The sequence below is a fragment of the Salmo trutta genome, chromosome 4, assembly GCF_901001165.1.
Source record: "Salmo trutta chromosome 4, fSalTru1.1, whole genome shotgun sequence".
In the NCBI taxonomy this organism is placed as follows: domain Eukaryota; kingdom Metazoa; phylum Chordata; class Actinopteri; order Salmoniformes; family Salmonidae; genus Salmo; species Salmo trutta.
The window spans coordinates 33,781,667-33,801,732 of record NC_042960.1 but is presented as its reverse complement, the minus strand read 5'-3'; the positions used below and the strand labels follow the sequence as shown (position 1 = coordinate 33,801,732).

The window sequence follows — 20,066 nt, the reverse complement described above, 5'->3', positions numbered from 1 at the left end:
AATGTCTACAAACATAATTCCACTTTGATATTATTAGGTATTGTGCGTAGGCCAGTGACACAAAATCTCTATTTAATCTATTTTAAATTCAGGCTGTAACACAACAAAATGTGGAAAAAGTCAAGGGGTGTGAATACTTTCAGAAGGCACTGTAATTAGGAAAGCGCTTGTCCCATCATAGCCTGTATTAAACCTTTTACAACTGATTAATCACGTCATACCATATAAGGTCTGGAGTTTTACCTGGTTAGGTTATCAGATCAAGAAAAACGACGGGCCCCAGCAAAATAATTCACCACACCACTCTGGGACCTGTGGTGCCACCTCTGGTAGAATTGCAGGAAAGTAAATTCAGAACTAAAATGTGTCTCTCCACCGTGAAGTGGGGGGCCACTAAAATGTTTTGCTGTGAGGTGGGGGGCCCCCAAACTAAATCTTACTTAGGGCCCCCAAAAGGCTAAAGTTGGCCCTGAATAAGGGTAAATAGCAGGAGGATAAAGAACATACCTTGTCTATAGATTTCCTGCTGAGTAGACAGGCAAACTGGAGGCAGACTTCATTGACCGGTGTCATTTGAGCCATTTCTATTATTGTGTCTGAAAGGGTACACTATTCCTTATAGTGCATCACTTTTGACTAGGGCCCCATAGAAAATAGATTACCATTTTTGACACAGACAAAATTAATAGTTGAATTCCTTCAACATGTGACCCTTGAAAAGTATTGTGAAACATTTGAACGTTGTTCAAAACCACAATCTCAACATCTGTTCTGGACTGTCTCTGTTTTTATACTTCTGTCATGATTTGTAGTTGCTCAATGTTTTTATTTTTACGCTGACATCTCAAAAAAATTTAAATAAATCTTTAAAAAGGGCATTTTATATACATTTCACGCTTAATATTGTTGTGTGCTCAGAAACCTGTTAATGCATGATATTTATTGCTGTGTGAAATCCATATGTATAAATCTGAAGGTGAATACATTGGTTCATAGCAACGTGACTAATTTAATAGCATAAGTTTTTCAGATACCATATACAAATACTTGCCATCTTTGCAAAATAAGACTGGATTAAAGCAAGGCATTACACAAGCTCATGGTAGTCTAAGAGCGAGGAGATTGTAACACGGTCACAGAACTTGTGGCATAATAACGATGATATAAGAATGACAAAATTACATAAAGCCAGACTGTCTTACCAGACTACATCACACAGTCACAACCAGGGCCAATAAACTATCTCACAAACTATCTCAGAGTAGGAATACTGATCTAGGATCAGTTTAGCCTTTTAGACCATAATGAATAAGAGAAGGACCTAATCCTAGATCAGCACTCCTAGTCTGAGATGCTTTACAGTATAAATACAGGCTCAGAACTGACAACAAACACTTAGAATCTTGACATAATCTTCTTTGTAAGGTGACACAGCTAGCACACAGTAAAGTTCAGAGATGGGACCCACACAGTATGATCAACATATGACAGATCTGACTGTCTTTTCCTTTCTGCTTCCACTAAAGTGGTGGTGAGACAAAGTATCTGTCCCAAATGGCACACTATTCCCTATATAGGGCATTACTTTTGACTAGAATCCTATGGGTCCTGGTCAAAAGTTGTGCACTCAATAGGGTGCCATTTGGAATGCACACAAAGACTCAAGCAAAGAAATCCAACCGTATCTGTCATTGCATAGACAAGCAAAGCCCAGAAAAATAAAAGAACAAACAAAAATATAATTTTATCTGGTATCCTGCACCAGAGATATGTGCATCGGCAATTCACCACTATATGGGAAAAAATACCACTTTGCGCTTCCATTCATAGTTCAATTTACATTTCAGAATTGAGCCTGACCCATTACAAAAAAACAGTTTTCTGTACTTTCAAAAGAACAGGACTTTGGGATTGCAGCCTAAACAACTGCAACATTTGGTTTTAGATCATTCGAGCTGTGTGTGTCCATGGGATGAACTTATGAAGTGAATCCTTCTCCCACCTCCTCTTCCATCATCTCCATCTCTTCCTCCTCCTCTTCCTCTTGTCTGAAGGAGGCTCCGGAGGGGTTGGAGTGGCTCGAGTGGCCGATGTCCAGCACCTGCAGATTGGTCAGGTGTTTGAAGGAGCTCTCCTTCACAGAGTGGGCTAACAGATGGTTGAACCTGAGAGGGAGACAGAGCAGAGGGCCGGGGGCCGGGAGGCTGAGGTCAGTAGACAGACTCGCAATATGTGATGATGACTGAGCAGACGCTTGAGTTTGATGTGTAAACCAGCACAGCAAGAGCTGCTAACTGATAGGATGTTGTGCTTAGAATCTGAACCAGCATATTATAAGACCCAATCCGATGTGGATATTGTCCTGTAAGGAACAACGCAACATGTGCTGTAACCAAATCAAACGCTGAGATTCAGTAACGCAGCCAATTAGAGTGCCTGTATACTATTCTTTCCATGACTCATCAGTTTGCCTTCCATTCAAAGTTCTATTGAGTTAGTAAGCACCCTGATACTCCCTATACTGCGTCAAGGGGAAATAAGGCCATGTTATCCGAATCAAGCCAATTTTCCACTGTCTTCAGAATGGGCTCATCTATGACGTTCTGAGTGTCAGTGAATCCAACCCATCTTAGTTTGTAATTCACTCACTATCTGACCCAGACACTCACGCATGTGCGGGCACACTCACATACGCACACACGTTTATATCACACACTCAATGTAAACAGATGCATGCATAGGCTACACAGACTCAAACAGATGTGCACACACTCACACACAAATCCACCTCCCCTCCTCCACTGAGGCCATGCAGCATTCCAGATTGGCTGTAATTGGCTCAGGCCAGCAGCTCCCAGATGTGGAGGGATTTGGTGGAAAAACAAGCGTTTCTAACTGCTGTGATACTGCAGCAGCTGCTGAGGCTGAGCCCACAGCATGAAGAGACCAACAGGCCAGACAGACAGAGTGGGCAGGATGGGGTCAGGATCTGTAAAGTTCATTATCCGATAAAGCATCAATTAGACTCCTCAAAACCAAACCGACAAAAACTCATGGCAGCATCCCAACAGTCTTGGATGGTTTACATTCCAAACTGACCGCTGGCCAAACTGACCTGAAAAGTCTACATGTAAGTAAAAAAAATGAATATGATGGAAACTGATACTAACCTAGCTACATATACTAGTAAATATTCAGATCAGTGGTAGCAAAAGGAAAGGATACAAGTAGATGAGGTGACAAGGATTTTGCTGGTTTAGAGTGTTGGGACCCAGCCCGCCCTGCAGACAAAGAAGAGGTCAGAAGGGGACAGGACGAAGGAAACTAAGAGAAAACAACTTGGCAGAGCCAAGCTGTTTTAGTTGGAAATCCAATCATTGACTTAATTTAATTAATAGGAAAAGCCGTGGAGCATCAACAAGCCAAGAAACAGATCTAGACACAGCGGGGAATATCCCTAAAACTTTACCACCATGGGTTCTGTTCTGTTATATATTCCTCCTTCCAAGAGAGGAAAACAGCCAAGAATGTCGACACAAAGGAAACCATGTCTTTAACTTTGTAAAATACCTGATTCATTGAAATAATTTACATTTCATAACCTAACCAGATGAGAGTTAATTTCAATCCAAGAACACATGATGGGTAATACACATAGTGTATCTGTGTAAGGGATTGTAATGAGTACAGTCAGCGCAGAAGCAGAGCAGAAAGACAACTTATTCCATCATCAGCTCCCTCCTCTGCATCCGTTACATAACAGTCTCCTCAGCACAGCGCAACACACACAGACACACACTCACGACCGCGCGCACACAAACAAACAAACACAAACAGCAGAGCAGAGTAGGTCGGAACCAAACGGAAAATAAACTTAAGTAAGGATAGAGAGGGAACTATCAACCAGATATCTGGCAGATATTGGCACCCTATTCCCTGTATAGTGCACTATTCAGTAGGGCTCTGGTCAAAAGTAGTGCACTATATAGTAAATTGGGTGCCATTGGAGGCAGCCTGGGACTCAGTGGACTAGGGGATATGTGGCTCTCTCTTAGATTTGGCATCAATCAATAGGACTTTGTCACACACTCACAACAGAGGATGAATGGAGTGATTGTAGGAGCTGAGTAGAAGGCCAGAAATGTCTCATTCAGAAACAATGCTACAGACATGAATGGAACAGTGGACAGGAGAGTGTTCTGCTGGATCTAGGAGTTAATGGGGAGGGGCAGGAGTTGAATGACGGTTTAATTACTGTTCTATAATAACATAAGTGAGAGTGCGTGTATACTGGTTTGAGATAGTGTATTCGTTCATATATGTACTGTAAGTGATTGGTACTCACAATTGAATTTGGTACGCACATGAGCTGTGGGTTTGAACCAAGAAATGGGTTCAGTTCAGTGTGTGTGTGTGTTTCTGAGTGTGCGTTCGTTCATTTGTGTCCAGTCTCTCACCGTAGGAAGATGCCCTTGATGTTTGGAGTACCATCAAAGGCGGTGGCGGGGACAGTGCTGATGTGGTTGGACTGCAGGTACAGGTACTCCAGAGACTCAGGCAGGTCAGATGGAACATGGGACAACTGGTTACTGGACAGGTCCAACGTCTGGAGGAACACATCAATCAAATCAATCACGGCATTTATAAAGCCCTCTTTACACCATTAGAGTGCTAAACAACAGGTCCAACAAATGAAGGACAGCGCCAGCAGCCAGCTTTATCACACAGAAAACCTGTAGGTGTTACTTGTGTTAACCCCCCCCACCCAGACCCAGTCTCACCGTCAGAGCGCTGAGCTCCATCCATGCTCCCTGGTAGATGGAGTTGAGTCTAAGCTGGTTGTGGCTGAGATTGATGTCCCTGAGCTTGGTCATGCCCTGCAGCGCCCCTTCTGGTATGGAGTTCAGCTGGTTGTCCTTCACCCGCAGGACCTGCAGGGAGCGGGGCAGGCCCAAGGGCAGGAAGTGGAGGGCGTTCCCTGACAGATCCAAGGTCACCAGTAGACGCAGCTTTCTGAAGGCTGGATGATTATCAACATGGTCTCATTACAATATGTAAAAATAGAAAAATTAGATACAAAAAACATTGTAGTTATATGTAGTTAGAACTTTACTGTGTCATACAGCAGGCCCAAATATAGATTTTCATATAGGGCTCCCGAATGGCACAGCGGTCTAAGGCACTGCATCTCAGTGCTAGAGGCGTCACTACAGACCCTGGTTCGATTCTAGGCTGTATCACAAATGGCCGTGATTGGAGTCTCATAGGGTGGCGCACAATTGGCCCAGTGTTGTCCGGGTTAGGATTTGGCCGGGGTAGGCCGTCATTTTAAATAAGAATTTGTTCTTAACTGACTTGCCTAGTTAAATAAAACAAATATAGACAGAAGTACTTAACAGTTCATCACAAACATGATATGTGTGACACCCTGACCATAGAGAGCCTTTTTATTCTCTATTTTGGTTAGGTCGGGGTGTGCCTAGGGGGGGTGTTCTAGTCTAGGTTATTTATTTCTATGTTGGCCTGGTATGGTTCCCAATCAGAGGCAGCTGTTTATCATTGTCTCTGATTGGGGATCATATTTAGGCAGCCGTTTTCCCCACTGTGTTTTGTGGGATCTTGTTTCTGTGTAGTTGCCTATGATCACTGCTTGAGCGTCACGTATCGTCTATTCTTTGTTGTTTTGTGCGTTTCACTTAAATAAAATATGTGGAACCAAGATCACGCTGCGCTTTGGTCCGAGTATGCTTCCAACGACGATTGTGACAATATGTGTGCAAGAGCCACATCACCAACAAACCAACATGGTCCAAACACACCAAGACAGTTGTGAAGAGGGCACGACAACGCCTATTCCCCTTCATGAGACTGAAAAGATTTGGCATGGGTCCTCAGATCCTCAAAAGGTTCTACAGCTGCACCATCGAGAGCATCCTGACTGGTTGCATCACCGCCTGGTATGGCAACTGCTCAGCCTCTGACCGGAAGGCACTACAGAGGGTAGTGCGCATGGCCCAGTACATCACTGGGGCCAAGCTTCCTGCCACCCAGAACCTCTATACCAGGCGGTGTCAGAGGAAGGCCATAAAAATTGCCAAAGACCAGCCACCCTAGTCATAGACTGTTCTCTCTGCTACCGCACGGCAAGTGGTACCGGAGCGCCAAGTCTAGGTCCAAAAGGCTTCTTAACAGCTTCTACCCCCAAGCCATAAGACTCCTGAACAGCTAATCAAATGGCTCTCCGGACTATTTGCATTGTCCCCCTGCTCCTACTCTCTGTTTATTATCTATGCATAGTCACTTTACCTCTACCTACATGTACATATTACCGCAATTACCTTGACTAACCTTGTACTTGTATATATGTTCCCTTTGTTCACCATGGTGCAGTCGATTATTGTTACAATGTCCGTTGGTGCGTGTGAGTACCTGTGCTGTGTGTTTTGGCTTTCGGCCATTGTGGATTGCGCAAATGATTACGGGTCTTGTCCCGTGGGTTAATCATTGGGCGCTTGTGTTATTTATTCGAGGTACTCCTCGCTCTTTTGTCTTGGGTTTCTACCCTGTGTTTGTATAGTGTTTGTTTGGTCTTCGTACCCGTGCCTTTACACGGCACGCTGTAATTTGGGTAATATATTAAAAAATTATTACGCATTCCTGTGCCTGTCTCCCGAATCATTCATACCAGCGTGACACCACATATAGTTCTACTGTAGATGTACAGTATTCATGTAGATGACAGCAGAGCAAAGTACAACACAATACAACAAAACACAATACAACAAAACATTTCCATATACTCCATATGTGGTTCAGTCTACCTTCTCTGTGTAGCTTGGGGCTGGTGAGGCGGTTGTAACTGAGGTTGAGCTCGGTCAGGGAATAGAGAAAGACCAAGTCGTTGCGTTCAATCACGTTGATAGTGTTGTGAAGCAGCATGAGAGTCTTGGCTCGGCGGGGCAGAGCCCTGGGGACACGCTCCAGCTGGTTGTTGTACATGTGGAGGGTGTGTAGCTTCTTCAGGCCCTGTGGGGAAGAGAAAACTCTTTATGTGAACATTGTCATGTAATTCTAATGGCATTTCATAGCACATTTTAGATTTCTCATTGCTCATTTAACAGACAAAAAGATAATCATAATCATGGTGTCAAAACAATTGAGCCCAGATCAGGCTTTATATTTAGAATATTTTTCATGGTCCTTCAAGCCGTATACACCTGTGGTGATTCAACTATCCCCAGTATGTACTATAGCCCTATATATAAGATTGAAGTATCCCAAGTATTCTGCAGCGCCTACCTGGAATGCAGCATGGTGTATGGATTGGGAGTGGAGCTGGTTGTTGTGCAGCAGTAGGTACTCAAGTTTACGACAGGCTGTGAGAGCATCGCCAGGGATACTGTGGATACTGTTCCTCTCCAGGTGTAGCAATATCAGACCCCGGGGCAGACCGTGAGGAACCACACTCAGGTTGTTGTTGGACAGGTCCAGGTACTCCAGACTGGTCAACTGGCTGAGAGAGGAGAGGAGAGGAGAGGAGAGGAGAGGAGAGGAGAGGAGAGGAGAGGAGAGGAGAGGAGAGGGTGACATTATATTTGATACAGGAGATGTGAAGTTAGGTCATCACTTTATCTTTAAGCGTCATCTTATCTTTCCATGAATAGACAAATCTCCCTTTTCTCTCCCATTTTGACATTTTCTCAGAATGAACCAGTTCAACCAAATCTCTCACCACTGGCTTCTCTCTTTCTCTTCTCTCTCTCTCTCACTCACTCACACCACTTTATTCTCTCACATTCTCTCGCTGAACTGAACATGAGATCAATAGTCATACATCGAAAGTAACAAGTGGACACTCAACTCACCATTCCCTTATGTACCTTCTCAGAGTTTGCCGTGTTGTCAAGTCTATAGGTCTTTGTTTTGAATTGATGCACTCTGTAATAACCATTGACACATAACGGGCAACAGTGATAGCGTTCAACCTTGGATATATCGAATCGACTCTGTCGAGCGTGATTGTGTGTCTGAGTGTCCTACAGTAAAAAGAGAGTCGTTTGTAGTTCGCAGTTAAAGTATATTTAAAAAAAGAACCCTGGTGAAAGTCTTATCTATTGACTGAAACATTGGTTATAAGATCCAATGAATTGTTTGTGGAGTATTCAAGAACACCCGACACACTCTTCCTACTACAGTACGTGAAGGTCTCATTGTCCATGCCTTATATTTGCCTGTGTTGTAAAGTCTACAGTATAGGTCTTTGTTTTGAATCAATACCCTCAGTTTTAATGTAACAGGTGGCCTCAGATATATCAAATCAACTTAGAAGAAGAGGAAGAATAGAAGAAGACAGCTGGACTGAATGGCTCTCTGTTGAGTGTGTTTTATTTGTTAGTGTGTCTTATTATAGTACAAATTGATAGTAACAGGTCCTCCAGTACCGGAAGGTCTTATCATCCATGCTGTACTAAATCAAATCAAATTGTATTGGTCACATACACATGGTTAGCAGATGGTATTACGAGTGTAGCGAAAATGCTATTACAGTACTTTTAAAATAGTACTACAGTAATACTAGAATACTACTACAGTACTACTACATTACCTGAAGGTCTCGTTGTCCATGCCTTCATTGCTGAGCAAGTTGTTCTGTAGGTAGAGCTCTCTGAGCTGGGTCAGGCTATCAAAAACTCCTGACGGGATCTTCTCCAGCTTGTTACTCTGTTAACCAAGAAGAAGCACATACACCCAATCAAGCATCACATATCAGTATCACAGATAGGGAGTAATGGATTGCATGTAATCCGTTACATGTAATGGATTACAAAAAACAAACAGTAACTAACCTGTTATGTTACCAGCAAAAATATTGCAATCAGATTACAGATACTTTTGAAAAAATGTAAATATATAAAATATTCTGACTTCTAGGATAACTTTTAAATTCAGAAAGGATGTTTGCAAAAAACAAAGTTTACACCTTTCTGTTTTCTCAATGACATTCAAATCATCATTGAAAAAAGGCTTAAGTTTGTTCCGCATGAGAGAGTCACCACAAGTCAGAGACCACTATGATGACACACCAAATGCGTTTGATGAATCGCGGAAAAAGAGCAGGAATGGGCTTTCGGGTAGGCTACAGCCCAAGCCATGTCTTGCAATGGTGCGACTGCTGTCGGCATCTAAAGATTGTCCAACTTGAATAAAGTTGACGGTATGGACGACAGAAGTGGTGCAACCTATGGGCGATATGGATATCACTTATTATTTATATCTACATAGCGCATTGATGTGAATCATAGAGCTGCTCACTCATTTAGCTCTTGGCACGTTACGGATTGTGGTTGTTGTGGAGGGCTGTTCACAAATGTATACAGTGCCGTGAAAAAGTATTTGCCCCCTTTTCTCTATTTTTGCCTATTTTTGATACTGAATGTTATCAGATCTTCAAACAAAACCTAATATTAGATAAGGGGAACCTGAGTTTACAAATAACAAAAAAATGAAAAAGTAATTGCCCCCTTACACTCAACTGACCATCCTACCGATCCTCGACTTTGGTGATGTCATCTATAAAATAGCCTCCAACACTCTACTCAACAAACTGGATGCAGTCTATGACAGTGCCATCCGTTTTGTCACCAAAGCCCCATACACAACCCACCATTGCGACCTGTACGCTCTCGTTGGTTGGCCCTCGCTTCATACTCGTCGCCAAACCCACTGGCTATAGGTTATCTACAAGTCTCTGCTAGGTAAAGCTCCGCCTTATCTCAGCTCACTGGTCACCATAGCAGCACCCACTCGTAGCACGCGCTCCAGCAGGTATATCTCACTGGTCACCCCCAAAGCTAATTCCTCCTTTGGCCCCCTTTCCTTCCAGTTCTCTGCTGCCAATGACTGGAACGAACTTCAAAAATCTCTGAAGCTGGAGACTCATATCTCCCTCACTAGCTTTAAGCACCAACTGTCAGAGCAGCTCACAGATCACTGCACCTGTACATAGCCCATCTGTAAACAGCCCATCTATCTACCTACCTCATCCCCATACTGTATTTATTTATTTATCTTGCTCCTTTGCACCCCAGTATCTCTACTTGCACATTCATCTTCTGCACATCTACCATTCCAGTGTTTAATTGCTATATTGGAATTACTTCGCCACCATGGCCTATTTATTGCCTTAACTTACCTCACTTACCTCAGCACTCACTGTATATAGAATTTTTGTTTTCTTTTGTTCTACTGTATTATTGACTGTATGTTTTGTTTATTCCATGTGGAACTCTGTGTTGTTGTATGTGTCGAATTGCTACGCTTTATCTTGGCCAGGTCGCAGTTGCAAATGAGAACTTGTTCTCAACTAGCCTACCTGGTTAAATAAAGGTGAAATATTTTTATTTTTTTTATTTTAAAATACCTGGTTAAAGTCCAGACATAATCCCAATTGAGATATTGTGGCAAGACTTGAAACGAGCAGTCGCTGAGTTAAAGCAGTTTTGCATGGAAGAGTGGGCCAAAATTCCTCCACAGCGACAGGAGAGACTGATCAATAACTACAGGAAGTGTCTCGGAGTCATTGCAGCAAAAGGGTGTTGCATAACTTTGTTTATGAAATAAATGAAATAAGTATGTAATTGTTGTGTTATTTGTTCACTCAGGTTCCCTTTATGTTATATTAGGTTTTGGTTGAAGATCTGATAACATTCAAATATTCTAAGATATGTAAAGGTAGAGAAAATTCGAAAAAGGGCTAATTATTTTTCACAGCACTGTATGTGTATTTTAACTGAATAATAGTTTAATTGAAGAAGTTTAAGATACCTATCAATCATTGTTTTTGCGACCAGTGAAAAATGTGCTCTTGCAACAACTGCATTGTTCAGATCCCAGCCTATGTAATATACGTTTGAGGGTGTCATAGGCGTCGTAAGGATTGGACCAAGGCGCAGCGGGTAAAGTGCTCATCTTCTTAATTTATTAAAGAAAACACTTAAACAAAATAAACAAACGACGAAAACAGTTCCATAAGGCTCCCAGGCTATACAGAAAATAACCACCCACAAAACACAAGTGAAACAAACACAACTAAATATGGCCTCCAATTAGAGACAACGACAACCAGCTGCCTCTAATTGGAGGTCATTGCCAAAAACCCAACATAGAAATAGAAAACTAGATTTAAACATAGAAATAGAAAACATAGAATCTAAACCAAAAACACACAAAACAAACACCCCCCTGCCACGCCCTGACCAAACTACAATGACAAATAACTGCTTTTACTGGTCAGGACGTGCCAGAGGGAGTTACCTTCTAAACTACTCTGTGGTATTGTGCTCCATACTGTCAAAAACAAGTTTAATTTAAGAAGACCACGAGTGGGGCTTTTATTGCTCAATCTAATTCGTGCTAATAAATAAAAAAATCCATAGGCCTAACGGACACATGCTCAAACTTCTGTACTTTTGATAAACTTAAAGGGGCAATCTGTAGTTGCTACATCCATTTTTGGATTTATAAATGAATAATATATATTGTACCCATTGATTCTTGAAGAATATAACTTATAAATGCCTCATGAGCTTAGTTCTACTGTCACACCCCATGAGAACCCAAAATATAAGCTTGTTTTTCTTCAATGTTAGTAAACATTGTAAATGTAAACAAACACTGTATAGACTCAAAACATGTTTAAAAATGTTTTTGATATCATGGATGGTCAGTCCTTGCATCCATAGCTCTGTCTATTAATCTGAGAGTGGTTACATTTCTCAAGGCAACATCCATTGATGGCCAGCTACATGAACTATAACATAGATATAGATGTCATTCAATTGGTCATATTCCTTTTAGTCTTTTTCTAATGGCTTTTAAAGGCTAAGGGAAAAGTAATCAAAAAGTAACTGAAAGTAATCCAAAAGTTAATACTGATTACAATTTGACAGGTAACTAGTAACTGATTACATTTAGAAAGTAAGCTACACAACCCTGTATATAAATCAAGTTTTTTTATGCATTTGTTAGATATTAGAGTACTTACATGGGAATATCTAGACAGTTTATAAACAGAGATCAACTTGGCCGTATGAATGGGGAGTGAGCTCTTAGAATAGGTTGTTATTGTGTGAGGGCTGTAGCTACTCAACTTGATTTCACAAGCTCACCTTCAGATGGAGGCGGTAGATGGAGGAGGGCAGGCTCCTAGGGACGTAGCGGAGGAAGTTACTGGACATGATGAGAACCTCCAGGCTGTCAGAATTGTTAAACATGTTCTCAGGTAGCCCTGCATCTGTCAGCTTGTTGTCATGGAGATACACTGACCTGGGGTGGTTAGGACATGGGGAATGCATGAAAATAGTGGTCTGGAGTGGAGCAAAGGGGAAAGATAAGCGATGGGTGATATGCTTTTTTATGAACGAAGCAAAGTAATTAAATGCAATATAACACCTACAGCAACATAAGATGTTTTTACTGTGAAAATGTAATCCTCCTATGCCCAACCAACTACCTACCTGCTCACCCTCTCTCTCACACACACACACACACGCACACACACACACACACACACACACACACACATATATACATACATACACAGACATTGACCGCTTACTTCAGTCCTGGCTTCTGACCAAATGTGTATGGGTAGATCTTCGTGAGCAAATTAGCGGCGAAATCAGCACTGACCAGTGAGGGAGGCAGGTGTTTGGGTGCTGTGGTGAGCTGGCAGGGAAAAAAACAGAGGGAAAGAGAGAGAGAGGTATTATGTTACTCTCTTCTTTTGTTTTCTCCTGTTGTACTGACCACAAAATGACCTGTATGTGCTGGCAGTGAGGGGTAATTTACGCCACACAGACAATCATTCTCAATTGACCTTGGAACATTGACGGATGAGTCAAAACAAATGAACATTTCAGTACATTTCATAACTGTTTCCCTCCCAAATTATTCCAAGAGGGAGTTTCTGCATTGCTTGAAATGGCTATGACAGGAGAAATAGGAGAAACTACTACAGTGGTAGCGAGCTTAACTTGACACTCTTGGTTTCAAAAGGGTTATTTGGCTGCCCCCATAGGAGAACCCTTTTTCGTTCCAAGAACAACTCTTTTTGGTTCCAGGTAGAACCATTTTGGTTGCAGATATAACCTCTGTGGAAAGAGTTCTACATTTAACCCAAAATGGCCCTACTTGGAACCAAAAGGGTTCTACCTGGAACCAACAAGTGTTCTTCAAAGGGTTCTCATAAGAACCCTTTTAGGTTCTAGATAGCACCTTTCTTTCTAAGAGTGAAGCGTTACATAGCATTATATTCTATCTGTCCCCTTTTCAACATGGTTTATGGATTAAAGTAACATGGGTGTCTTTGAAGCTTGGTTCACTGTCTACCACCTCTCCTGCTGGCAACAGCAGCACGGCTGGCAAGGATACAGCATCATAACAAAATAGAATAGAAAATAATATAATATAAATTTCACGCAGAATTGTACTCTGACGCACTAAGAATAAGAGATCCAAGGTTGAAGATCCAAGTAGGGAAGGAGAGGGAAAATGTTCATTCTAGAACCAAAAAATACAAGTCGGGGTCTCAACGTACTGTTGAGAGTGACAATAGTAGAATACACAAGGTGCAATTTCTAAAATGTGGTTGTGCATCAGCAGTTTTTCTTTTGTTATGTCAGTCACTGACAGTCACTAAATTAGCCCATGTTGACTGGTAAGTTTGTCTAGCAGCCAGCTATCTAAAACTGTAGTAATCATGGTTGAAAAGTGGACCATTCTATACACACGGGAAACTGTTGAGCATGAAAAACCCAGCCATGTTGCAGTTCTTGACACACTCAAACCAGTGCGGCTCTACTCTTTGAAGAGAGACACTGTGTTATGGCTTTAGCCTGAGTCATTACATATCTGTATTGCTGAATTCTTGTGGATGCAGGACTTCGGTTGTCTCAACCTTAAGACCATCCATCATGTTTTTAAAATTAGGATTCCAATAGGAGTAGAACCAAATAAAGGTGTGAAGATGGTTTCAGAGAGCTCCATGATGACCTAGCAGTACTTTTAATGAGCACAGCACACTATACTGTATGCTACTCACTACTGGGAGAACTAATTATATATTAATGACTACCACAAGTGAAAACATGTACTGAAAAATGTTTACATGGAACCATATTCCCCTGGTTCAAGTTATGTCGCAATGATGGAAGAATAGTGATGTGTTGATTTGTTGAATGTGTAAGGTCTATGTTTACGGCTGTGTTTAGAATTAATCACCTTGTTATTGGCCAAGTACAAGTAACTCAGTTGTTCCAGCACTGTAAATCCTTCATCTTCAAGGCCTGAATACACACACACAAACACAGACATACAAGAAAAATAGAACATGGAAAATGTTATTCAGCCTAAAAACATATACAACACAGAAAATAAAGATCAGACTGATTCGTTTTAGTGAATAGACCTGGACAGCATATAAGAGAAAATAAAACAGTAATCATCATTTTAATTAGGTATACATTATTAATGGAGTGGATCTAGAAGAACTAGAGCCCACACACTGGTTGAATCAATGTTGTTTCCATGTAATTTCAATGAAATTGCATTGAACCTACGTGGAATAGATTTAGAATTGACGTCTGTGCCCAGTGGGCAGTCTCTTAGCCAGATTAATAAATCAAATCCAATTTGTCACATGCGCCGAATATAACAGGTGTAGACCTTACCATGAAATGCTTACTTACAAGCCCTTAACCCCCTTTTTCTCCCCAATTTCGTGATATCCAATCGGTAGTTGCAGTCTTTTCCCATTGCTGCAACTCCCTTACGGACTCGGTAGAGGCTAATGTCGAGAGCCATGCGTCTTCCGAAACACAAACCTGCTAAGCCACAAGGCTTCTTGACACACTGCTCGCTTAACCTGGTAGCCAGCCACACCAATATGTCAGGATGCTCTCGATGGTGCAGCTGTAGAACTTTTTGAGGATCTGAGGACCCATGCTAAATCTTTTCAGTCTCCTGAGGGGGAATAGGTGTTGTCGTGCCCTCTTTACGACTGTCTTGGTGTGTTTGGACCATGATAGATTGTTGGTGATGTGAACACCAAGGAACTTGAAGCTCTCGTCCTGCTCCACTACAGTCCCGTCGATGTGAATGGGGGTGTACTCGGCCCTCCTTTTCCTGTAGTCCACGATCAGCTCCATTGTCTTGATCACGTTGAGGGAGAGGTTGTTCTCCTGGCACCACCCTGCCAGGTCTCTGACCTTCTCCCTATAGGCTGTCTCATCGTTGTCGTTGATCAAGCCTACCACCGTTGTGTCGTCGGCAAACTTAATGATGGTGTTTGAGTCATGCTTGGCCACACAGTGGGGCAGTATGCGATTGGAGTGGATCTAGGGTTTCTGATGGTGTTGATGTGAGCCATGACCAGCCTTTCAAAGCACTTCATGGCTACAGACGTGAGTGCTACGGGTCAGCAATAATTTAGGCAGGTTACCTTGGCGTTCTTGGACACAGGTACTATGGTGGTCTGCTTGAAATACAGTGGGGCAAAAAAGTATTTAGTCAGCCACCAATTGTGCAAGTTCTCCCACTTAAAAAGATGAGAGAGGCCTGTAATTTTCATCATAGGTACACGTCAACTATGACAGACAAAATGAGAAAAAAAATCCAGAAAATCACATTGTAGGATTTTTTATGAATTTATTTCCAAATTATGGTGGAAAATAAGTATTTGGTCAATAACAAAAGTTTATCTCAATACTTTGTTATATACCCTTTGTTGGCAATGACACAGGTCAAACGTTTTCTGTAAGTCTTCACCAGGTTTTCACACACTGTTGCTGGGATTTTGGCCCATTCCTCCATGCAGATCTCCTCTAGAGCAGTGATGTTTTGGGGCTGTCGCTGGGCAACACGGACTTTCAACTCCCTCCAAAGATTTTCTATGGGGTTGAGATCTGGAGACTGGCTAGGCTACTCCAGGACCTTGAAATGCTTCTTACGAAGCCACTCCTTCATTGCCCGGGCGGTGTGTTTGGGATCATTGTCATGCTGAAAGACCCAGCCACGTTTCATCTTCAATGCCCTTGCTGATGGAAGGAGGTTTTCACTCAAAATCTCACGATACATGGCCCCATTCATTCTTTCCTTTACACGGATCAGTCGTCCTGGCCCCTTTGCAGAAAAACAGCCCCAAGGCATGATGTTTCCACCCCCATGCTTCACAGTAGGTATGGTGTTCTTTGGATGCAACTCAGCATTCTATGTCCTCCAAACACGACGAGTTGAGTTTTTACCAAAAAGTTATATTTTGGTTTCATCTGACCATATGACATTCTCACAATCCTCTTCTGGATCATCCAAATGCTCTCTAGCAAACTTCAGACGGGCCTGGACATGTACTGGCTTAAGCAGGGGGACACGTCTGGCACTGCAGGATTTGAGTCCCTGGCGGCGTAGTGTGTTACTGATGGTAGGCTTTGTTACTTTGGTCCCAGCTCTCTGCAGGTCATTCACTAGGTCCCCCCGTGTGCTTCTGGGATTTTTGCTCACCGTTCTTGTGATCATTTTGACCCCACGGGGTGAGATCTTGCGTGGAGCCCCAGATCGAGGGAGATTATCAGTGGTCTTGTATGTCTTCCATTTCCTAATAATTGCTCCCACAGTTGATTTCTTCAAACCAAGCTGCTTACCTATTGCAGATTCAGTCTTCCCAGCCTGGTGCAGGTCTACAATTTTGTTTCTGGTGTCCTTTGACAGCTCTTTGGTCTTGGCCATAGTGGAATTTGGAGTGTGACTGTTCGAGGTTGTGGACAGGTGTCTTTTATACTGATAACAAGTTCAAACAGGTGCCATTAATACAGGTAACGAGTGGAGGACAGAGGAGCCTCTTAAAGAAGAAGTTACAGGTTTGTGAGAGCCAGAAATCTTGCTTGTTTGTAGGTGACCAAATACTTATTTTCCACCATAATTTGCAAATAAATTCATAAAAAAATCCTACAATGTGATTTTCTGGATTTTTTTGCTGATTTTGTCTGTCATAGTTGACGTGTACCTATGATGAAAATTACAGGCCTCTCTCATCTTTTTAAGTCGGAGAACTTTCACAATTGGTGGCTGACTAAATACTTTTTTGCCCCACTGTATGTATTTATTACAGACTCCGTCAGGGACAGGTTGAAAATGTCATTGAAGACACTTGCCAGCGCATGCTCTGAGTACACGTCCTGGTAATCCGTCTGGCCCTGTGGCCTTGTGAGTGTTGAGCTGTTTAAAGGTCTTACTCACATTGGACTGTGGAGAACGTGATCACACAGTCTTCCTGAACAGCTGATGCTCTCATGCATGCTTCAGTGTTTTTGCTTGCCTCAAAGAGCGCATAGAAGTAATTTAGCTTGTCTGGTAGGCTCATGTCACTGGGCAGCTCGCGGCTGGGCTTCCCTTTGTAGTCCGTAATAGTTTGCAAGCCTTTGATGGTTGCAATTGGCCATGTGCTTTTTACATGTGGTTGTTTATCTACATTAGTTGAATGCACTGACTTATTTGTTTATTTGGATCCCCATTAGCTTTTGCAGCAGCTACTCTTCCTGGGGTCCACAAAAAAACACAAAAGAATGATACAATAATAGACAAGGAATGTCACACAAATTTTAAATACAACAATATACAAATAATGCAACAACAAATAATACAAACAATACAACAACAAAAACAATGTGTGCGTTAGAGAGTGTCTGTGTGTGCGTGTGTTTGTTTTTTAATCAGTTTAAATGCAATTTTACCATTTGTGTAATTGGAGATGTATGGGAATTCATGTTATTTTTGATACAGTAATAATTCTCATAGAAACTAGGAGAACCAGTTAATCTCTCGTCAATCCAATGTTATACCTAGGAGTTTACTTTCCTCAACTTGCTCAATGGTCACACCCTTTATGTATAACTCCTGTTGAGGTGTAGGTCTTAGAGAATGTTATAAACCAAATCCAATGCTTTAAGCTTTAGATGTATTTAAGACCAGTTTATTATTAAACAACCATTCTGAAACTGACTGTAACTCCTTATTTAGAATTTCATTGAGCTCACTGGCTTTGGGTGCGGACATGTAGAGTGTGGAATCATCCGCATACATAGTCATTCTAGCTTCGTGTATGACCAGTGGCAAATTATTTGTAAAAATAAAGAGTAACGGCCCAAGGCAACTGCCTTGGGGGACACTGCACTGTACATATCTGATGTTAGAGAAGCTTCCATTGAAGAACACTCTCTAGGTTCTATTGGATAAATAACTCTCCAACCATTGACGGCAGGTGATGTAAAGCCATAGCAGTGAGTATTTTCAATAAAAATGTATTATCAATAACATCAAAGGCTGCACTGAAATCTAACAATACAGCTCTAACTATCATCTTATATCCATGTATTTTAACCAATCATCAGTAATCTGAGTCAGTGCAGTACAAGTTGAGTGCCCTTCTCCATATGTATGTTGAAAGTCAGTAGTTAACTTGTTTTCTGAAAAATAGCATTGTATTTGGTCAAACACAATTCTCTTCATCAGTTTACTAAGAATAGGCAGCATACTGATTGGGCGGCTGTTAGAACCAGCAAAGGGTGCTTTACTATTTTAGGCTCATCATTATTGACGGATAACAATTGTTTTTCCTTCTCGCCCACACTAACTTGACCTAATTCAAAACAGCAATCATTCTCTGTCATTATTTCATTATTATTGTTCAATGTTGTAATTTCCCTTCTGAGTCTTTCCACTTTACTAGTCAAATAATAATATAAATGATTGACAATATCGAAAGGTTTTGTTATAAATTACCCATCAACTTCAATGAACGATGGAGATTAATTGGGTTTTCTTCCCATGATATCATGTAAGCTACAGTACTCCAGTCTTCTTCCATAGTGTTTTATGTAATTTATCTTTGTTTGATAATATCATTTCATCTTCTTTTTGTGAAGTGTAGTCATAACATTTCTCAATTTACAGTATGTCAACCAATCAGCTGAGCAGCAGGTGGTGGTGTGCTGGTCACAGCTACTCATATATAGACTTATATGAAAGCAAGCTTTGCTTTTATACTTACAAGACCATCCTGCTTGATTGAGCGAGCTGTTTTGTCTTGTAGTAAAGTGGTGCCAGCCTGTATTTCCTTAACCCTTTACACTCATGGGAATTAGCCTATTGATAGGGCTAAATGTAAATGTTTCTTACAGAAGAAATATGAAAAGCATATGCATAACCATGGTAACAATTGAAAGGGAACAGTTTCAAGATTATAGGAAAAGTATTAGACCAAAGGTGAAGACACAACAATTCACCTGACAAGACTGAATCCAAACATTACACTGTTGATTTTCTGTGAATTGTTGATAACCAAATCTGAAAATACTCTGGATACATTTAGTAACATGATAAGAATAATATTGGAAAATGTGTGGTAGGTGCAACATAAGGGTTTGAGTGAGAGGACTAACTGGTGTCTCCAAGTGGCCACATACTTATCCAAAGTGTGGACAGTTCCTAAGTCATTTCAATGCACTTTTATGACTCAAATTAGAGTCTTCAATTTCAAGGAGCTTTTTTGAGTTCTCCTAGCTGTGCCGTTGAGGAACTAGAGCAAACTCACTTGTAGTTGTTTTGTTTGAAATACAACCCTGAATCACCGCCCTCACACAATTACTGTTGTTGTTTACACAATCCAAAAATGTCTATTATAAATCGCAATCTGGGTCAGGTGGGTATAATTTGAAAGCCTGTTCTATTGCCAACATGAGTTGTAAATTATAAGTTATAAAATACGATATTACACTGTTAGGCTTTCACAATGCAATTCAGGGAAACAGATCATTTTGGTGTGCATAGAAAGGAGTCATTAGTGCTTTCAGGTGCGTGTGCAGCGGCAAATTCTCTTTACAATAGACAAACATAAACTCATTCTGTTCAGAACAACTAAGGGTATGACGCCATGTCATCTTGTAACTGTACATCAAACATAGTGATCATAAACGTTGACACTGTATATCAGCGGTCCCCAACCCCCGGGCCGC

General features: G+C 41.5%; 1 protein-coding gene across 3 annotated transcripts in view; it reads right to left on the bottom strand.

The window, feature by feature from the left end:
- Positions 1-805: 805 nt before the first annotated feature.
- The window catches only part of LOC115192268 (podocan), a 31,224-nt gene continuing 11,963 nt past the window's right edge, over positions 806-20,066 (bottom strand). For all 3 annotated transcript variants that reach the window (XM_029750576.1, XM_029750577.1, XM_029750578.1), the window contains 9 exons: positions 14,281-14,345; positions 12,617-12,726; positions 12,168-12,324; positions 8,606-8,721; positions 7,300-7,513; positions 6,822-7,026; positions 4,782-5,020; positions 4,458-4,606; positions 806-2,165 (listed from right to left, as the gene is read on the bottom strand). In XM_029750576.1, coding sequence (XP_029606436.1) covers positions 1,979-2,165; positions 4,458-4,606; positions 4,782-5,020; positions 6,822-7,026; positions 7,300-7,513; positions 8,606-8,721; positions 12,168-12,324; positions 12,617-12,726; positions 14,281-14,345 — 1,442 coding nt within the window. In that variant the 3' untranslated portion in view covers positions 806-1,978. The remainder of the gene's footprint in view (positions 2,166-4,457; positions 4,607-4,781; positions 5,021-6,821; positions 7,027-7,299; positions 7,514-8,605; positions 8,722-12,167; positions 12,325-12,616; positions 12,727-14,280; positions 14,346-20,066) is intronic.